The sequence below is a fragment of the Chanodichthys erythropterus genome, chromosome 3 (assembly GCF_024489055.1).
Source record: "Chanodichthys erythropterus isolate Z2021 chromosome 3, ASM2448905v1, whole genome shotgun sequence".
NCBI lineage: Eukaryota > Metazoa > Chordata > Actinopteri > Cypriniformes > Xenocyprididae > Chanodichthys > Chanodichthys erythropterus.
This window is the reverse complement of record NC_090223.1, coordinates 44,626,135-44,645,606: the sequence shown is the minus strand read 5'-3', so window position 1 is coordinate 44,645,606 and position 19,472 is coordinate 44,626,135. Positions and strand designations below refer to the sequence as shown.

Sequence of the window (19,472 nt, the reverse complement as noted above, 5' to 3'; positions counted from 1 at the left end):
CTCAAGATCTATTAAAAACATATTGATTTACTCATGTGAGTACAGTGGTTTAATATTATAAAGCGACGAGAATATTTTTGGAGTGCCAAAAAAAACCCAAAATAACGACTTATTTAGTGATGGCCAATTTCAAAACACTGCTTCAGGAAGCATCGGAGCTCAAATGAATTAGTGTATCGAATCATGATTCGGATCGCGTGTCAAACTGCCAACGGCTGAAATCACATGACTTTGGTGCTCCAAACAGCAGATTCGACACAAAAGATTCATTTATGCTCCGATGCTTCCTGAAGCAGTGTTTTGAAATCGGCCATCACTTTATAAGTCGTTATTTTGTTTTTTTGGTGCTGCAAAAATATTTTCATCACTTTATAATATTAATATTGAACCACTGAACTCACATGAACAGATTTAAATATGTTTTTAGTACCTTTATGGATCTTGAGAGAGGAAATGTCATTGCTCCCTATGGAGGCCTCACTGAGCCATCGGATTTCAACAAAAATATCTTCATTTGCGTTCCGAAGATTGACGGAGGTCTTACGGGTGTGTAACGGCACGAGGGTGAGAAATAAATGACAGAATTTTCATTTTTGGGTAAACTAACCCTTTAAGGACTTCCAAAGCAATGACAAAATTCACATTTAGGAAATACAAGCATTCAAAATTAACAGTCTCTCAATTCCGCTAAATGGATCATGGATTTTCATAACATCACATCGGTCACACGGTCTTCAGCTTCTCGTCAGATCTCCTGTCCCGCCTCCTCCTACACTATAAACAGACACTGAAGCTGTGGCTGAAATCGGTCATTTGTTCACACATTTAATAGTTTCTACATGGTGAAAGGCATATATGGCACTGTATAGAGGATAGGGAACGATTCAGACGGTGTAAATATGATTTTTATTGATGTGAATATGATTTTTATTGTCACGTGAACCGCTGCAGCTCGAGTTCGAGTCTGGAGACACGAGAGCACAGAGTGGATCATATGCGCGAGTCGGCACAGACCACAAAACGCTTGGACACATTTGAATTCTACAAACAATGCAATAATTTAAAGCAATATGAAGGAGAAACAATTAGAGATTATGAGGAAAATTGGGTTTTACGAGCTCAATGGCTCTGGCCGACCTGTGATCTTGGCAAAACACTATTGGCTATTTTGAAAAAAGGGGAGGAGCTTCTAGATATATCCTGCCCTGTCTACCTGTTTCATTGGAAATCACGTCAACACAGTGAATAAAGCTGCTTGTTCCAAGGCACTTCAGTGGGCCTTTAAGCAGCAAGCAGAATGTTAGTAGCATGTAAGTTGTACTTTATTTCTACTGCACTTTCCCCAAAACATCGTTATTTAAGTAATACGCTGAAATGTGCGTAATTTAACAAGAGGAGAATATTGGACCAGAAGTTCATGTATGAAAATAGTCTTGGATAGCCTTTTATTGCTATCAAAAAGAAAGTATGGAACAGAATAGCGATGCATATTAAATGCAGTCATTATATAGTAACAATGTTTGATAGATGCAATACACTCACCACACTGCTTTTCATTGTGCAATCCCATTTAGCCTATATTCTGCAGGCTATTCAAAACTATACAGACAGTGTGCCACTCTATATTACAGAAGCATGTGCCACCAGGGTGATGCAAACTAACCAAACACTTGCACCAAATGTCTAATTAAATGTAAGTAGTAGCATATTGAGTAGTTTACTGCAGTACCATCATTATAACCCTGTTTATGATACCAAACAAGGGAACATAAATCATGCCCTCTTTAAAATAAATTAAAAAAATAAATAAATAAAAAATAGTACATAAGGATTTTTTCGTCTTCTTTTTTTTTTTTTAAACTAATCTGTGCTGCTATTGTATACCACAAGAAAAACAACAACAACACAGATTAGCTTTCACGGGCATTTTAAAGGACTTTTACAAATGAAAAGCAGTTTGGCTTGTGTTTCCGGTTATGGGGTTTAAGCGTTCCTTATCGTTTCTGGCTTCAGGCGGCCTTTATCACGCACGCCCTGACTAGTCACGCACTGGCTGACGTAATCACGTTATTGCTGGAGTTTTCCAGAAGATACCACCAGAGGACGTGATTCAGCAATTTTCTTAGTACAAAAACAAATCACTCGATTGTGATCACGAATATTAGATTTGGTCACGAGACGACACATTTGATATTGTGCGCTATAACAATAAGTAGGCTAATATAACAATATAATATAACTAAACAAATATGTATGCATATATTAAAAATATACATGATAAAATAAATGTGTTCAAAGATGATCAAACTATGTTAGATATGAGATAAACAACGTGGTTTGCATGCTTTGTGACTAAAAAGACTAAAATACTTTGAATTTAATTCGGATATCTCGGATAATATATTTTAATATTTTAATCATAAACATACTGTCAGCCTCAAGAAGTAGATGAGCATATATATATATATATATATATATATATATATATATATATATATATATATATATATATATATACACACACACACACACACACACACACACACACACATATATAAACAAAAAAAATATTGTAATCACAAGAAATAAAAGATAATCAGAAAGTGGCTAATCAAATGTCAAGTCACCATCAGAGGTAAACGTCACGATGACAGTGCTGAAAATGACTCTGGAACATTGTGCTTTTATATGTGTCATCTTGCTGACCAATAAGGGCTGTGTTTTCTCTTTTTGACTCTTGCCAGATACATCACACCAGTTATCAGAGGAGGACTCAGGACTGAGATCACCTGACAGCATGTCGACGGCGTGGCGAAGATGTGTTAGAAAAAGGGACCTTGATTGCTGCAGATCTGTTTGTTCTAGTTCTTCCTGTAACAAAAGAGAAGGTACAGGCAAATTACCATCAGAAAAGTCAGTAAAGGACTTAAGCATTACTTGCTATGGCAATATTTGGTCTTGAGAAGAACATAGACAATAGCAATCATTAAAGAAAACAATCTTTAATGGAACGCCACAAGCTGGAAAAGGACAAAATCCTGTTTTGTGTGTGTGTGTGTGTGTGTGTGTGTGTGCATGGCTCGTATCTTTTCACCACAAGGTGGCAGTAATGTCTCTCTTTTTTTTTTTTTTTTGAGTGAGCCTTAAAATGTTATACTTTTAATACTTCTTAATTATATGTCATCACAAATATGCCTATCAATGTATATATAATATGGTTTCAATATTACTATCAAATTAAGCTATAGATATGCAAGGTGAAACAGTCAATATTAGAGATTGTTTTATTTCTTTTGAAATGAATCACTTCTGTACCCATACTCAGAGATAACTAAATCAAATAAGGGCATTGGGTAATATTATGTTTCAGAATCTGCCATGCAGGACTGATGTTCTGTTCAATGTTTGCATCTATAACCTTCATCAAAGTTTTGCCGCATTTGCTTGGTATATTTTACTATTAATTAGGCTTATATGCCTTTTAATAACTTTTGATGAATCCCATGAACTGGGGATCTGACTTGTGTGTCAGTTACAAAACAGCACCATTAGAGAGAGAGTCAAGATAAGGTCAGGATATTTTTTAAAAGATGATTTTACTTTGAGGGTACGTTTACATGACAACGATGTACTAAAAACTGAAAAGTTGTCCTTGTCAAAACGATCCCATTCACACAGATCCTTGAAAATGATCAAAAATGCCGTATTATTGATGCCAGGCCAGTAGATGGAGATGTCACTTTGTAAAGAAACACTAGGCACCTATAGACTGCACACGTAATATGCATTCGCATGACATCACCGTTTTCAAAAATTCATGTTTTTTTTCTTTCTTTTTTTTTACACGGAGACGATAATGGTATCATTTTAAAAAAATTGCACTTTGAAATCCATTTTTTAAAAGTTTGGGATGTCAGGCCCCAAAAACGCTGTTCTCGTGTAAATGAACGGCCAAAACACATAAAAAGTTTTAAGTTTTTCAGTTTTCTGAAAAATTTTCATTTACGACAACAGTGTTGTGGGGGCTTAAAAACGCAACTTTTGAAAAAAGATTTCAAAATTTGCAAATTTCTGAAAATGATAGAGTTATCGTCTCTGTGTAAACGAACAAAAAAACATGAATTTGTGAAAACAGTGATGTCATGCGCATGCATATTATGTGTTTAGTCTATATGCGCATAGTGTTTTTTTTTTGTTTTTTTAAAGTGACATCGCCATCTATTGGCCTGGCAAGAATAATACAGATTTTTTAATCGTTTTTCATGAATCTGTGTGAAGGGGGATCATTTTCACAACTTTGTCATGTGCACCCAAAAAGTGCAAAGGGAAAACATTTTTTTATCATTTTTTATAATTCAGGTTTTTATTATTTTCATCCGGTACATGAGAAATTCATACAAAACACAGATTACAGATGTGTATATACACATAAGGCCAAAATATATATATACAGTGGTTGCAATCAACAAAAATAAACAAATACTAAATGAGGAAAAAGGGACAGAGAGAAAAATAAAAAAACACTGATCTTGCATATAAGTAGTGCAAAATAATAAGAAGTCAAAGTTATTGTGTCACATGGGTAGACAGCGTCACATAGGACCAAAAATCTTCCCAGACAGGGATACACACTGGGACACATGCTCTGTTCCTATTATGTAGTTTGCAAGGCAAACGTTCATACGGCAAAGAGAAAACTTTACCGTTTTTAGTACATCGTTGTCGTGTAAAAGTACCCTTAGTCCCAAATGGAAGAGGGTAAATAACCTAATAATTTTCATTTAAGTTCACCCAAAAATGAAAATTCTGTCATTCCCCATGATCCAAACCTGTTGGACTTTCATTCATTATATAAAAGAAGATAATTGGAGGAATGACTGTTGTTCATACAATGAAAGTCAGTGGGGTCCAATGTTCTTCAAAACATGAAGGTGAGTAAATGATGACAGAATTTTCATTTGAAGGTGAAATATCCCTTTAAAAGCATCTATACATAAACCAAGTGTGAAAAATGAATGCAGTCAAGAAGATTAACAGCTAATGTTCAGGCTGTGAAAACACATGGATTCTGAAACCCTTAATAATCTCTAACAGGTTAATTAGTGTATTGATCACTCAAGCACTGATCCAATTTAAAGATCTGAAATTCCTATATTTGCAGAATAGGTTTACACAACACGCATAAACACCCTCGCATTTAAATAATTCAAAACAAAGAGCACCCGGTCGTCGCCTCTTATTATGCAACAGTGCTCAGTCATGCTCCTGGAGGCCCGTGTAAAAGATCACTTTTGAGCTCATCTCAGATTCTTCCCTGGTACAAGAGCACCTGGCTCATAAGCTGCTAATTTTGCTGCCAGATGGCACCTCTTGGAGAACACCTGCTTCATCATCGGGATTCCTTTACGTCGCTGAAACTCTGTCTGCTTGAATAGTAAAATGATTGTAATAATTTCATACCCGCTTATTATCCCTTCTTTGCAAGAGCAAACGTTTATGCCTACAAATGTGCGGTGGCTCCCTGCCAAAATGTCTCTCCAGGTCAGCCTCCATTTCTTTGTGTGGTGACAGTGTCTGTCAAATAGCATCATAAACACTTTTGTTTAGGGGCCACTCATCACCATTTCTCACTCACCCTGTCAGCGGTGTCACAAATTTCCCAGGTGTCCAGTACTTGCAAAGCATTTCACTTTTTTCATAGGTGTGTTTGACATACCGTGCTTCATACGCACATTCACACCTTCTAAACTGCGGGGGTTTCCTGCTGAAATGTGACTACACTTTTCTATGCTGAGCACCCGGCACTAAAAATCCTCATAGGCTCAAGGGTGTGAGATTCAGAGGGACACAATGCAAATGTTATATAAGAGAATTCTTATAGGTGGTCCCTGTTGTCCTGATGATATAACTTATACTGACAGGAAGCAATTGAGTCTTATTCACACAGCCATAATTAAAGATAAATAATAATTTTGGCTATTTTAAAAGTACATGATCAAACTTTCTTTGCCCTAAAGTGTGTTCAGTGACCCAGCAGTGACCAACTCCTTGAGTCCAACTATAAACAAATAAGTCTTTCTTTGTTTTGTCCTTGCATTCAGTTGAGCGCATCCAGAAATATAAGCTAGGCAGTGACTCTAAATTGGATAGTAATTACTGCCACGACAAATTGAAGGGAAGCAATCCAACGTATTTTCTATTATGAGATAGTATTATTCTTGGTTAATAATCCCTTTATGCATGATTGAATTTTGATAGGCTGTCTGAATGATAATTGCGCGTAATAAACCATTGCATCTGAAGGCTTGTTAAGCTTTTGTGATTGGACATATCAGTAATTCTTATTAAGAATTGCAAAGCAGGTTTGGATGTGTAAATATTAGGCATTTGTCTAAATGTCAGAAAAGCACAACACAAATTTTCAGCACTTTCTTTAAACAAAAAAAGAAAAAAGGAAAGGTTTACCGAAAGTTACACTCTTAAAATAAAGGTTGCAGTTAGAAGGGTTTTCGTACTCTTAGAAAAAAAAAAAGATTCTATATAGAAATCTCAATTTTAAGGAACCCTTTATGCCAGAAATGATTGCATGATACTTTCATGTTTAACAGGTTATTTCAATATTTTCTAGTAATTAATTATATTTATGAGTGGTGTAATTGATGACATTTAATTAAAATGAAAAATTAATTAAAACTTAATCCATAAAATTATGCCATGATGGAAACCTCTAAAAGGTGAAACACCTGACAGAACTTCTATATAGATCCTGTAAGAGAATAGGTTCTTTAAAGCTTGTTCTCTAGTTCTTCAGAACTGAAATGTTATGAGAAGCAATTGTATGTGTTTAAGAAAGAATTTCCAAAGAACACTATAGCAACTCTAGAACCCAATACAGACAAAAATAGATTTTTTTGTGACCATTGAAGAACCTTTATTTTAAGGATGTGTAGATGACTGAAAACAAACTCATGAATATGATAGGACACATAATACTCAACATTTTTTATCTATAACCGTATACATGCAAGTTTGCAGTACAGGTTGCAATAACATCCTGTTTTATCTGTGATACCAAATGGATAAGGTGTGGTTAATGCATTACTACTAGAATAATAATATTAATTATGATTACTTAATAACATATTTACAATACATTAATAAATTAAAATAATAAATTATTTTACAGTGCCGTAGTTACACGTTATACTACACATACTTACTATAGAAAATTATGGATAATTACAAGTAACTAACCCTAAACAAACCCTAACCCTAACTGTAACTCTGTAGTAAGTACATGTAGTTAATTAATAGTAGTCAGCACTTATTTGAGTAATTACAATGTAACTACGACACTGTAAAATAAAGTATCCAACTGAATAAAAAAAAATTATATATATATTTTTTTGTTTTGTTTTTTTATGTAGGCTGTTATACAAATAGACTAATAAATAAATACAAAAATATTTTTGCTGTGTTTCAGGAGAAAAAAAGCATTTTAACATAGCTCGTTTTTTAATTGTTCGTAAGTTCACGGCTGAAGGAGAGGCTGCAAACATGCTCCAAGTCGGCTGCTTTGACGAAAGTGACAGCGCGACTTGTTAACGCTGAGGATCGCCTTTCATCCTTTTGTTTAAGCAGATTTTCTCAATGAGTTAATGGGCCAGAAGAGGAGGCGGCTCGGGGCTATAGAGTAAAGTTGGAGGGAGGGAGAATGTAAAAGAGGCGTCAATAAACGTGTCAGAGACAATGAACTAATACAAGAGACGATAGAAGTGAACAGATGGGGTGAGGTATGGAGGAAACGAAATGTCAGGGCCATTTAGGATGTTCATAGAAGATCACCATGGCATGAAAAAATAAAAATGACTTTAATACGTGTGTAATGACTTAAATGCGTATAGCGAGAACTTAAGTAAATAGCTTGAATAGCACGGAAACTGTTATTTTGCTTGGTAAAAAGGATAGACATACCAGTATGAAATGTCATAGCCTATTACAAACGGACCACCGCGTGATGGCGCTCATGTATTCGATTTCTGACTAAATTGGTTTTTGAAGAGTGGTAATTAAAAAGACACAAGCTCATTAATGAGCAATAGAACTTTAATCAATTAAGCACGTCGACGCATGCTCAAAAGTGACTTGCGAACTGATGCGACGAGTCGCTGACGTTGATTAAACTTAGTACTGTAAAATTTAGGAGGCCTAATAAACGAGTGAGCATAATGCACCTTTCATGGATGGTGCAGTGGGGACTGGTTTTTGGAAATGAAATATGTCCTATTCGCTTCATAGAAAGAGAACAGCACACACAATTCATTAAGAAGATAGCTTGTTAATTAGCGCTAAGTTAACCTGATTTCTCTTAATTAAAACATCTTTCCTCGTTTACGATGTGGATATATGCAGATCTCCTGGGCTTTGAATTTTCTACAGCAGCAGATGGCCAGGCTGTGGATAATAGTTAACGCTCTCCTTGCCTCAGATCCCTACAACGTGAGCTACCGACCTGGCAGGAGATTAACGGACAGCCAAATCTTAACAAAAGAAATGTTTAACCATTTCTGGCTCACACTGCCCGGAGAGGCTATAGGCTACGATCAGGACTTCGCATGGCGGTGTATTTGTTGTCAAAGGCAGGTCGAGTTAACGAGGTGATGATGTCTAGATTGGGTCTTTCTTTAGGCCCACTTGCCCATAGGCCAAGTTCATGACAAGCATGTCCTTCCTTCAATTTTGGAGGGAATTATTCACGTGACAGTCCACGCCACAGCTCTGAACACCTATAATGCGCGCGCGCCAGTAGTTTGCCACTTTTGGTTCTTAAGGGAGACAGTTGTCTCTATGCATTCAAGTTCTGAGACACTTCAGGAATTAAATGGGGTTAGGAGGAAGATTTGGTTATTTTCTTTCCCCGTTGTATTATATTACTAGATTGAAGTTGAATAATAAGCAATGAGTCAAACTGCACACCCTTCATCTGTGGAGCTGTAATTAACGGGAAAAATGCAGGCGGTGGAAAAAATGCAAATGATTCTGCACAAAGGCTTCTCACAAATTGGCGTCACCATTTCTCAAATTATATCATTACTATATTTTGAAAATGTTAATCTGTTGAGCGGATTTCCCGGGGGAGTTGAGTAAATTAGTTCTATTTCCGAACTGCCTCACTGCGATGGCACGGGAGCGACAAGCACCTCTGATTTGCTGATTACAATTAGACTCCCCAGTTTGGGCTCCTTCAAGCATTGATAATTTTCGGCATATTAAGCACGTTTTAGCAAAGGTGATAAGTCAGTTTTAATTGAAATGAAATTATTATTCTAATGGAAGTTTGGTTATTATTATTAGGAGGCCGCACTCATTTTAGATTCCTTTTTAATATATAAATGCGGTGAGTAAAAAGATTTTGAAGGGTATTAGGGTGTCAGGATTGAATGAGGTAATTTGAAGGGAATTACTTTCCCTTCTATCAGAAATGAAGTGAATTAAAAGTCCAAATCAATCGCTTTCACTTCTCCATTCTACTTTGACAGCAGCACAATTACAGATAATTAGATGGAGGAAACTTTTAATTGTAGGGATTAAGGAGAGGGGGCAAATTTTCATGATCAGAGAGAATTTGGAAACAGCGTTTCCTGCCTGCTAAAATCGAATCAAAGGATTTGGTTTAAAACACCAGCGCCACGTCTCTTTCTTTAATTGGAGCTGCATCTCGTCGTATCAAATCATCCACAACAATTAATTTAGATTTAATTCTATAATTATCATCAAATCGAATAATGTGCAACTTAATTTAGATAGTTAAAAATTAACGCGCGTGAAGTTAATTGAGTAATTAAACTCCTCAGCTGTTGCGTATTAATTTGCTAGCCTAATTAAAAATGAATTTGATTTTATGTAATGTTAGTGATGCGGGCGTCGGTGTTGGATGGGCGCTTTGATTAGTTTGTTTGGTTAGGCGTTACATCTGAACACCTGCCGTTAATGGGGTCAGTGACGTCTACTTGATTGCACATGCTCATTTTTTGCCAGAGGCATGGTTTCAAGGGTAGCTTTGGGTGGGTTCTGCTCAGGTACGCTTCAGTACGTCCTTTGAGTTCAGATAACTTCATGTAACTGAAATTCCACTCGCTAATTATAAGACATCTTGGGTAGGGTTGTTGGGATTTTAAGATATGCCCCAGTTGCATAATGGTTCCGGGGCAATGAGCTTGAACAGTATATAACAGAAATATAGGTGGTGCATGCTTATTTTGTGGATGCTGGGTCCAGTCCTGACTCACTCAATCCTTTCCTCGGAGCGTTGATCTAATAAAGTTGTGGACTTTGGATAAGCCATGCCAAGCATGCGCGATTATTAGGCTATAAAAGATCTATCATTATTGTTTACACACCTTTCGAAAGTTACATACTTTTTGCACTACACACGACAAATAGATAGTGTTGACCTTAAGATGACTGAAATCTGAATAAATAAAGAGGAACACAACACCTTGTGATTCACTGAGCTCATGTTTAATAAACCAAATTAGATGTCCAGTAGGTACACAATAACGTCTGTGGTCAATCTAAGACATTATTTATAAATGTGGCCCACTGAACACTGCCTAATTTGTGAATGAAACTCCAGAATACAAATAAATGGCAAATCAGACAGTCTAACAACGGCCCTGAAAGCAAGTCGTGTTCGTCTTATTATCGGGTTAATTAAAGCTAGGATCTGACAATGGCACTTGGTTGTAGAAAAACGGATTTAAATGCAATGTCTCCCGGGAACGCGTGTCAAGGGCTGCTAAGATCGCGCCAGGACGGGACCGCGCCCTGAACTGTCAAAGCTGCAATTATAGAATTCTGATGTTCAAAAAGGGATCTGGATAAACCGAATAATTCATACTTGTGTACAGTATGATAAAATAAGTTTAAGACACAAAGAAAATAACATTCAAAGATTCCTCAAACTTCTAAAAGCAGCTTCTGTATGATAGAGGGATAAAAGGCTAGATCTTGAGACATTTTTAAAGGGTTCATTAAAATTTAAACATTGAAATGCAGTGGGGTGCTATTTGGGCTCGAGGTCAAGAGACGAACGGATTATATAGTTCCTCATAATAATATTAATTAAACAATTTGCATGCTAATAAGGTAACAATTATCAGGGCCTCTGTTGAAAGATTCGGGTTATTACAACACGCCAATCCGAGTGCCAAGGGTCAGGGAGTGAGTGGGGAGCGAAATTTCAACTCAGATTAACATTATGACAACTCCAGACATTGGCCAAATAAAGTGGAATTAATTCTCTGTAATGAGAGGGGGAGACAGGACGTGGGATTGATTACCATTCTGTATTCAAAAACACAGTTCACTTGCATGAATGTATATGTCACTGTTGACTTTAATATACGATCAATTAATGATAATGATAGATTAAGGTGCACAAACCACTTCTTAATTCAAAATATCAAAAATGATGATAGCCTAATAAATATTATTTACGCTCTCGCTGTTCTTTTGTATTTTTCCCCCATAATGACACACTGTCGGATTGCAATAAAATATTAATTGATACTCATGGGAGAGCGGCTTACATTAATAAACCAATATTGTTTCATAGCCTAAGTGTAGCAAATGTTGTAAGTTAAAGCATGCATGATATTGTAGCTACACAATGACCACAAATAAACCGCGCACAATTTGTACATCAGTTGTTTAAATGACATTAATTACACCGGAGTGCTATGGCAGGGGAAATATATCTAATTTTCTGTTAAATGTCGAGTGCCTTCTAATTAGCTATTCGTGTAATTAAAAGTTCATTTATTCCTCCAGCATATCAAATGAGTACGTCGTTCCATTTTTTTTTTTTTTTTTTTTTTTTTTAAAGCATTGTTAGACTCGTGACGCTTCTCTGGTTTGTAGTTCGGAATTAAATTTGACAGCTCTGTTTGACGAATATCTTCGGATTGACTTGTGACAAGTTGCCTAAGAATCGCCACATAAATAAAAATAGTGGTTTGGTCAATTTGTTAGCAGTGCACTACAATCTTACCTGTTCACATGGCAACATTTCGACTTGACGAATCGGTACGGTTGTGTGTTTGTTTCCCCCCGTTTTCTTTTCTTTTTGTGTGTGTTTGTTTGTGTGTGCAAAAGAGTCGAAATGAATAAAGGGACATTGTCTCAAACGGTGATGAATCCGCCGCTCTGTGTGGCTGCAGTCCGAGGTGAGATTTCAGTGTCTATTTAGCGTTTAACTGGGTATCAAATCTGATCGCTCTCCCTCTAAGGCCCCCTGTGTAGTCGTGATGTAGTTCTTATCAAAGCCCTCCTGTCTTGTTGTGACAGCTCTGATATTGTTTATTGAGGTGGATGTCAGGTTTAATTAGCAATCGATATGGAAAGCGTTTTCAGACTACGTCTCTGACGTCAGCGCCGATTAACGCTTCTCATTGGTCTCAAATTCCCAGAGCCTAAGCTAATTATTGGAAGCTTCGTGTTGATAAAGAACAGCTCATCCTACTCTCCACATCATGTCCCCTCCTCGCTGGCCACTCTCGCTGCATGTTTTTTAAATTCACATCACCAACCACCAGACGTCGTTTCCTTTTGCCTGGGAGATGATGGACAGCAGGATACTGGATCCACCTCATGCCCAGTTCGGAGGCTCGCTCGGTGGGATGGTGAGCTTTCCGTACCATCTAAGCCACCATCATGTGTACGAATTAGCCGGTCATCAACTTCAATCCACGGCCGCGGTTCCTTTCTCAATAGACGGATTACTTAACGGCTCCTGCACGGCTTCTGTGGTGAATTCTAACCCCCTCTTGTCGTCTGGCTGCGGTATGAATGGAGATAACCAACAGTACAAACTGACAGGTAAGCAAACAGACACTTGTCCTAAACTGGCATGAGGGTCTTTGGTGGAAGAAAGAAAGCATGTGTTTTGTAAAACAAAGATTTTTCTCCCCACCATAAAGCTTTGAAGAGTATCCCAGGGAAACAAAACAAAGGATTCTCTCATCATGTGTTCAGGCTTGGAAATTAAAGCAGACTGAATTTTATCAGGAAGAGAAGCTAATATAAAACATTTTACAAATGTATTGATCAGGACGCACTTCCTTTTCTTCGTATTAGCTATTTTCTTGCTATTATTACTTCGCAGAGAAAAGAAACCCGATGGCTTTCATTTTATCCGTTCTTATACACTAATAGTAAAGGCAGAAAAATAAACACTACCAAGAATTTTAGTGGGCCCACTGTTTTGGTGGACATGTGCAAGTTACAAGCAATGCTAATTTATTGTTTCTCACATAGATTCGGGGGATCCAGAGAAGGATAGCCCGGGTTGTAAAAGAAGACGAACTCGTACCAATTTCACTGGCTGGCAGCTGGAAGAATTAGAAAAGGCTTTTAATGAAAGTCACTATCCAGATGTGTTCATGAGGGAAGCACTTGCTCTGAGATTGGATTTGATAGAATCGAGGGTGCAGGTAAATACACTAAATTTATATTTCATGTGTTGTGGTGTGACGTTATGAAACCGATAAATCCAAAAGGTATTTCAGAAAATGATTTTATGAATAACCCCCTTTTTTTTAGTTCTGCTTTGGTAATTTTTCTTTGCATGAAAGGTTTTTGTACAAAGCACAGAATATGCTTTTGTTTTAAAAAATACCTTCATTACGGTTTAGAAACATTTATTTAAAGTTTAAATTATTTAAAAAACGGCAAATGTTTGTGTACGAAATAGTCTTTTTGTTGTTGTTTTATAATGCATTTTGTAGACTGTACAGTAGGCCCCAAAATATATCAAGAGACCGGCTTGCACTAAAATAAAATAATATAATACAAAAAAATATTTTTATGATTCTTTTACATACAGTCGGGTAATATGTTTTTTGATATTGGGGGAGGAAAGATACATTAATGATTGTGCACAATTCTTATAAAAATGTTAGGATACTAAATTCAATTTGATAGATGTATGTGATCTTATTAAATCTGCCCCGTTGAAAAGTACAGATATAGGTTTGCAAAATAGGGTTTGTTTGTTATCATTATTTATGTAATAGAATATTTGATTCTATAATTTTGATTCTAGATCTGAATTTGGCCTATAAAACTCCTTGCCTAAAAATGTGTGGAGCGTAATATAATAAATCTGTGTGTTTTAGGATGCGGCCTACTTTTAGAACAACATTCACGATGGTATATTTGCACAATAGCATTATTATGAAATTGTTTTGTCTGGATAATTGTGTTTTATTTCCATTTTATAGTCATATTTTCAATGTATTATAACATTACCACACTTATAATACATATTCATTAAATGTACAAAAATTTTATAAAAAAAAAATACTGGCAACACATTATTTAGCAAAATGTAAGTTTTTTATTTTTAGTAAAACAGCAAAAAAGAAAAGATTTTCTATAATACCATAAAGTAAATATAGTGGGTATGTATATATATATATATATATATATATATATATATATATATATATATATATATATATATATATATATATATGTGTGTGTGTGTGTGTGTGTGTGTGTACAAGTATAATATGTATAAGTAAATAAGTATGTATAAAATGTACAAGTAAATATAATGTGTATATAATATGTTTAAAAGAAGGTCTGTATTTTTATATAAAGGTCTGTTTCATAATTGGGTCATATAGGTCTATTTCAGTATTTTAATGACATGAAAATAAATGTCCTTTTTTCATGTTTAGGTATGGTTTCAAAACCGGAGGGCAAAATGGAGAAAAAAGGAGAACACGAAGAAAGGGCCGGGGCGACCTGCACACAACTCTCATCCGACGACCTGCAGTGGCGAGCCAATGGACCCAGAGGAAATTGCTCGCAGAGAACTGGAGAGGCTGGAGAAAAAGAAAAGGAAACAAGAAAGAAGGCTTTTAAAGTCCCAGAACAAACTCCTTCCCGGAGACTTATTTCACACCCCAGGATCTGACAGTGACAGTGGCTTGTCACAAGTAACGGACAGTGAACAAAGCATCCATTGCGACATGGGCCGAAACCAAACGCAACCAAGCTGTGACCAAACACCACAGAAACTCCAGAACCAAAGAAACGCAGACCAAGACGCGAGTGGATCCGAGCTGGACTCGTCCGACAGCGGTCAGCAGTCAAACCTGATGTGCTCCAACAGTAGGTCTTCCACTCTTCAAAAACTCAATCCCTTTAGCGTGGAAAGCCTTCTGTCGGACTCCAGGCCGAGGCGCAAGCCGCCAATGGACTTCCCAGTACCGACACCACGGCCTTTGATAGGGAAAGGACATTTTTTACTTTACCCTATTACACAACCTCTCGGTTTCATTGTTCCACAGACTGCTTTGAAGAGCACAGCACCAGGTCCTGATGCTGAAAATGGCCAGAAAGGGCCAGCTACTGACAGTTCCTTTGCTGGAAACCTAGGACACAGGAACGCCAAGGACAACAGTGTAAACAGCGGCGCGCGAGCAATCAAAGGCCAGGTCAGTCAGTCGGGCAACATAACGTGTTCACCACAGAGCAGTTCACCACAGACTACCATTAATGGTCACTCGGCGGGCAGCTGTAACGAAAGATGCCCACAAGATATAGAGTTAGACCTCGTCGATCCAAAGTCTCCACAGTCGGAGAAAAAGGAGCAGTCGTTACCTGACTATCCACCACAAAATTCAGAATCAGCAACAACCAACAAGGACACCGACAAAGACTCAGTTGACGTCGATATGGAATAAATGAAATCAGAGTAGAAACTGAGGAGTGTGTCGATATCTCACGACACTTCTCCGCAGATTAAGCGAAGAGGAAAAAAGTCGACATATCGAAACGTATCGTTTTCATTGACATATTTATATTCTGATTAGGGGAAATATCTGTGTGAATAATTTGTGTATGTGTGTGGTGGGCTATCAAATGTTTATTGAACAAATAGCAGCAGCTCCCTGTATAAGAAACTGTAAAAAAAAAAAAAAAAAAAAAAAAAAATACCAAGACAAAACCTCAAACGTTGTACAAAGTATTAAGATATTTATATATGTAAGTTTTTCATAAATAAATCGATTGTATACAACAAACTTAAGCGTGCATGGCCCTAAATAGAGCTTATATTGTGGGCTATAGCTCCTTCTCCCAAACCCTGTGTTGTATTTTGTGTATTGCTTTAACAAATTTATTCATCTATAAGCTACACTGAAATGAGGTTACGAGCCGGAGGCGAAAAGACCCGTTCGACTCCTGCAGAGTTTTGATATGAAAGTAATTATTTTCCCGGTGGCTACTGCAGGGATTCAGTTTATTTTAGCCCAAAGGGTTATAATACATTACCGATTTCTAGTGATATGAAATCACATAAACTTCCAAGAATAATAGAATTAGCATGAAAGGCTGGGGTGTCAAATTGAAATACGAAAATAATAGCCCCGGCAGCTGGGAGTGTGTTTGTGCATATTGGATAGGAGATGGGAATTCGTGGGGCGGAATTTTCATGAGCTTTTCACTTTGTCAGGGCCCTTGTAGCTGGCTATATTAAGATAGATGTTCGATGATATCCCTCATTGTTCTGTCGCTTATATTGATGTTCCTGTGTTATCAGCCTATTGATCATGCGTCGGCTGTAATAGGACGGGCGAAGCAAACGTGCCTATTTACAATAGCAGAACACATTTGTTCTAATAGGGTTGGCGGTCCCATGGGACCCTGTGGGGGCTCCCAGACATCTGCGCCTTGACAATATTAGCACTGCTGACCAGATCTAAAGGCGAGGTAAGAAAAGAAGGCAATAAAATCATAGAATAATTTTCGTGAGAAATATAACTGCACGGCAAATACCAATAATGAATTTAGCATTTTCATTTTCCAAGGTGTTTAATTTGGTCACACGGACTCGTTTATTGTCTTCTTAAACATCTCCTGGTCGTCTCATCACTTCCACTGGTCTTGATTTGCAAATAAATTGAAAGTAATCAGCGAGGCTGGCGCAAATGAATTTCTAAGCCAGTGTCTCTTTCATAATATTTACATAATTTTCACCAGAGACTTAAGACTTAAGACTTGGCATATGGCGTCCAGGGCAAATAGACTACACTAAAGTGGGCAAGGGGAGAGCAGAAAAGATGTCAGGACAATCAATAAGAACACATTTTGCACACAGTGCGCCACAATAATGATGCTGATGGCCCAGAGTTGCTATACAAAAACAATAATTAGCCTATTTACGCGTTTCATATTTGAAAGATTGGGTTTTTGAAGACATCATCCTGCGCTATCTCAAAGTCAACGAATAAAATATCTCTATTTCAGTCAGAGAATTGCCTTTTGTACATATATCTATATAAAAAAAGCAAGTGTTTGGAAAATGTTGTCTGGAGGTGTCCTTCAATTTGCTGCTGTCTTTTCCTACTGGGGCGCGTTCATGTTTAATTCATTTGCAATCTGAATGGGAGTATCGCTGGCTGCACACTGGTGGCCTTAAGGTGAAATTAGCGATTTGCTTAAGTAGTTAAGCTTTTGCCTGAAAGCAGCACGCTGTATGATTCAGGACAAACTATCAATCGATATGGCCCAGGCAGCCTCCAGGAGATGTGTCCTCCATGAATCATACTTTATGAATTCAATTTCTACCCGGAGAAATTTTCAATTTGAACGCTGGATCATTATGGGAGAGTGTAAATTGTTTTTGCTCTATTATGCATCGGACGCCATCATTTTTCTTTCTAATTACGGAGGTGTCAGGTCGGGCTGTCATGCAGGCGCTGATTTTCAATTTAACTGATCATCATGCATTCATTTTCCCATTTGATAAATCTGCTATCTCGACGCCGCGCCATGCCTGGAATGTTAAGAGAGAGAGAGAACAGCAAAGTAATGGGGGTGTGTGTGCAGCAATAAGTGCAGATCAGGCAGCTAATTTAGCACCTCCTGATATTCCATCTCCATTTCTCATTTTCAACTCTCCGAGGAGAGAAAAGCAGCCCAAAGGCAGAAAGCTGGTATTCAACAACATCAGGGGTAAAACGACTCGGAAAACGCTTGTTTTCCTCAACACATTTTCCAAATTAGGATATCAAGCTTAATTAATGCTAATTGAGTTCCTCAATACGTGTTATTTTTATTTAATAGAATCAAATTCGCGCAATTAATTATGAAGGTGATTTCAAGAGCCTCATTTGCAACACCCAGTCTTAACCCCTCCCTGAGTGCTTTGTAGATTATTTTCTTTTGTCGTTTTATATTTCGCTAAACTCACAGAGCGCCTAGTATACCTCGAGGACAGGTGCAAGGCCAACCGAATAGTGATTATATTCTGCTTCTCTATTAGGGTGCTGCTTTAACATGGCTTTCCGTATAAATCTTCACGGAATTAAAGCTCACTTGATGTCTTTTTGCATTTAATTGTGGTTTTCATAAACTAATATATATATATATATATATATATATATATATATATATATATATATATATATATATATATATATATATATAGCCCAACTAAACATTGGGTTTAGTTAGGCTATACCTTAATTGACAGCGTTCTTTGACAATGCAATGTTATATTCACAGTTAGGCTATATCTGCTCGTGTATCATGACGAAAACATATATTTTGAGTAGACCAGGAAATCACCTGAATTGCATTTTTATTTTTTATTTTTTTTGGATTATGAAACTAATTGGGGAATGACATGTCGAAAAGAGGGTGAATTAGAAGAACTCCATCGTAAGGTGTTGCTAAATCGATTGAGGATCAGTATTTTTGACTGCAAAAATAGGCAGTCGAACAAATTTGAGAATGATTAAATTACATAAATAACAGAAAGCTCTTTATTTATTAATTAAATTCACGAAAATTAAAACCTAAAACACAAAGTGATAAAATATCCAATTATTTACACCTTGCTTGAGTTAATCAATTTCGGGATCGTGAATAAACAATGCACATGTCAGTTATATCCCCCATCCCGCGTTTGCATGGCAGAGATAAGAGCGTTGAAGTCCGCCGGTGAATTAATGGGCATACGCTGTAAAGTAATCCTAAAATGCATGGCGGAGTAGCTGCAGGATAGGAGCCAAATGTCAAGTACCGTTTTAAGTGATTGTGAGAAAGATCTAAGTGGCGCTGCTTTTCTTTGGCTACCAATGGTAGACGCTTCTGTCCCTGCAATCACTTCAACACTCCTTCTTATTGAAATATGACTGAACTTTGATTCAATCACCCCCTTATAATATGAGAGATTATCGATTTTTTTCCTGAGCTTGAAACAAAAATGCAAGCGAGTTTTCACACAGACATCTTCTAATTTACAAAGAATGGGGAAGTTTCAGTGAGTTAATTAAATAATTCCCTTTGAGGGCAATTAAAAGAGTGAAAACAGCTTTAAGAGCAGCTCATAATGCACTTTTTATTTAGAATGGGCCATTCTGGTATTAAGTTTAGCCATGCAATCAACAAACTAA

General features: G+C 37.0%; 1 protein-coding gene across 1 annotated transcript; it reads left to right on the top strand.

The window, feature by feature from the left end:
- The first annotated feature begins 12,620 nt into the window (after positions 1–12,620).
- On the top strand, positions 12,621–15,755 carry uncx (UNC homeobox). The gene is made up of 3 exons (XM_067375963.1): positions 12,621–12,879; positions 13,318–13,493; positions 14,745–15,755. Exons 1-3 carry the CDS (start codon positions 12,621–12,623, stop codon positions 15,753–15,755), a joined length of 1,446 nt encoding a protein of 481 aa, XP_067232064.1.
- The last annotated feature ends 3,717 nt before the right edge of the window (positions 15,756–19,472 follow it).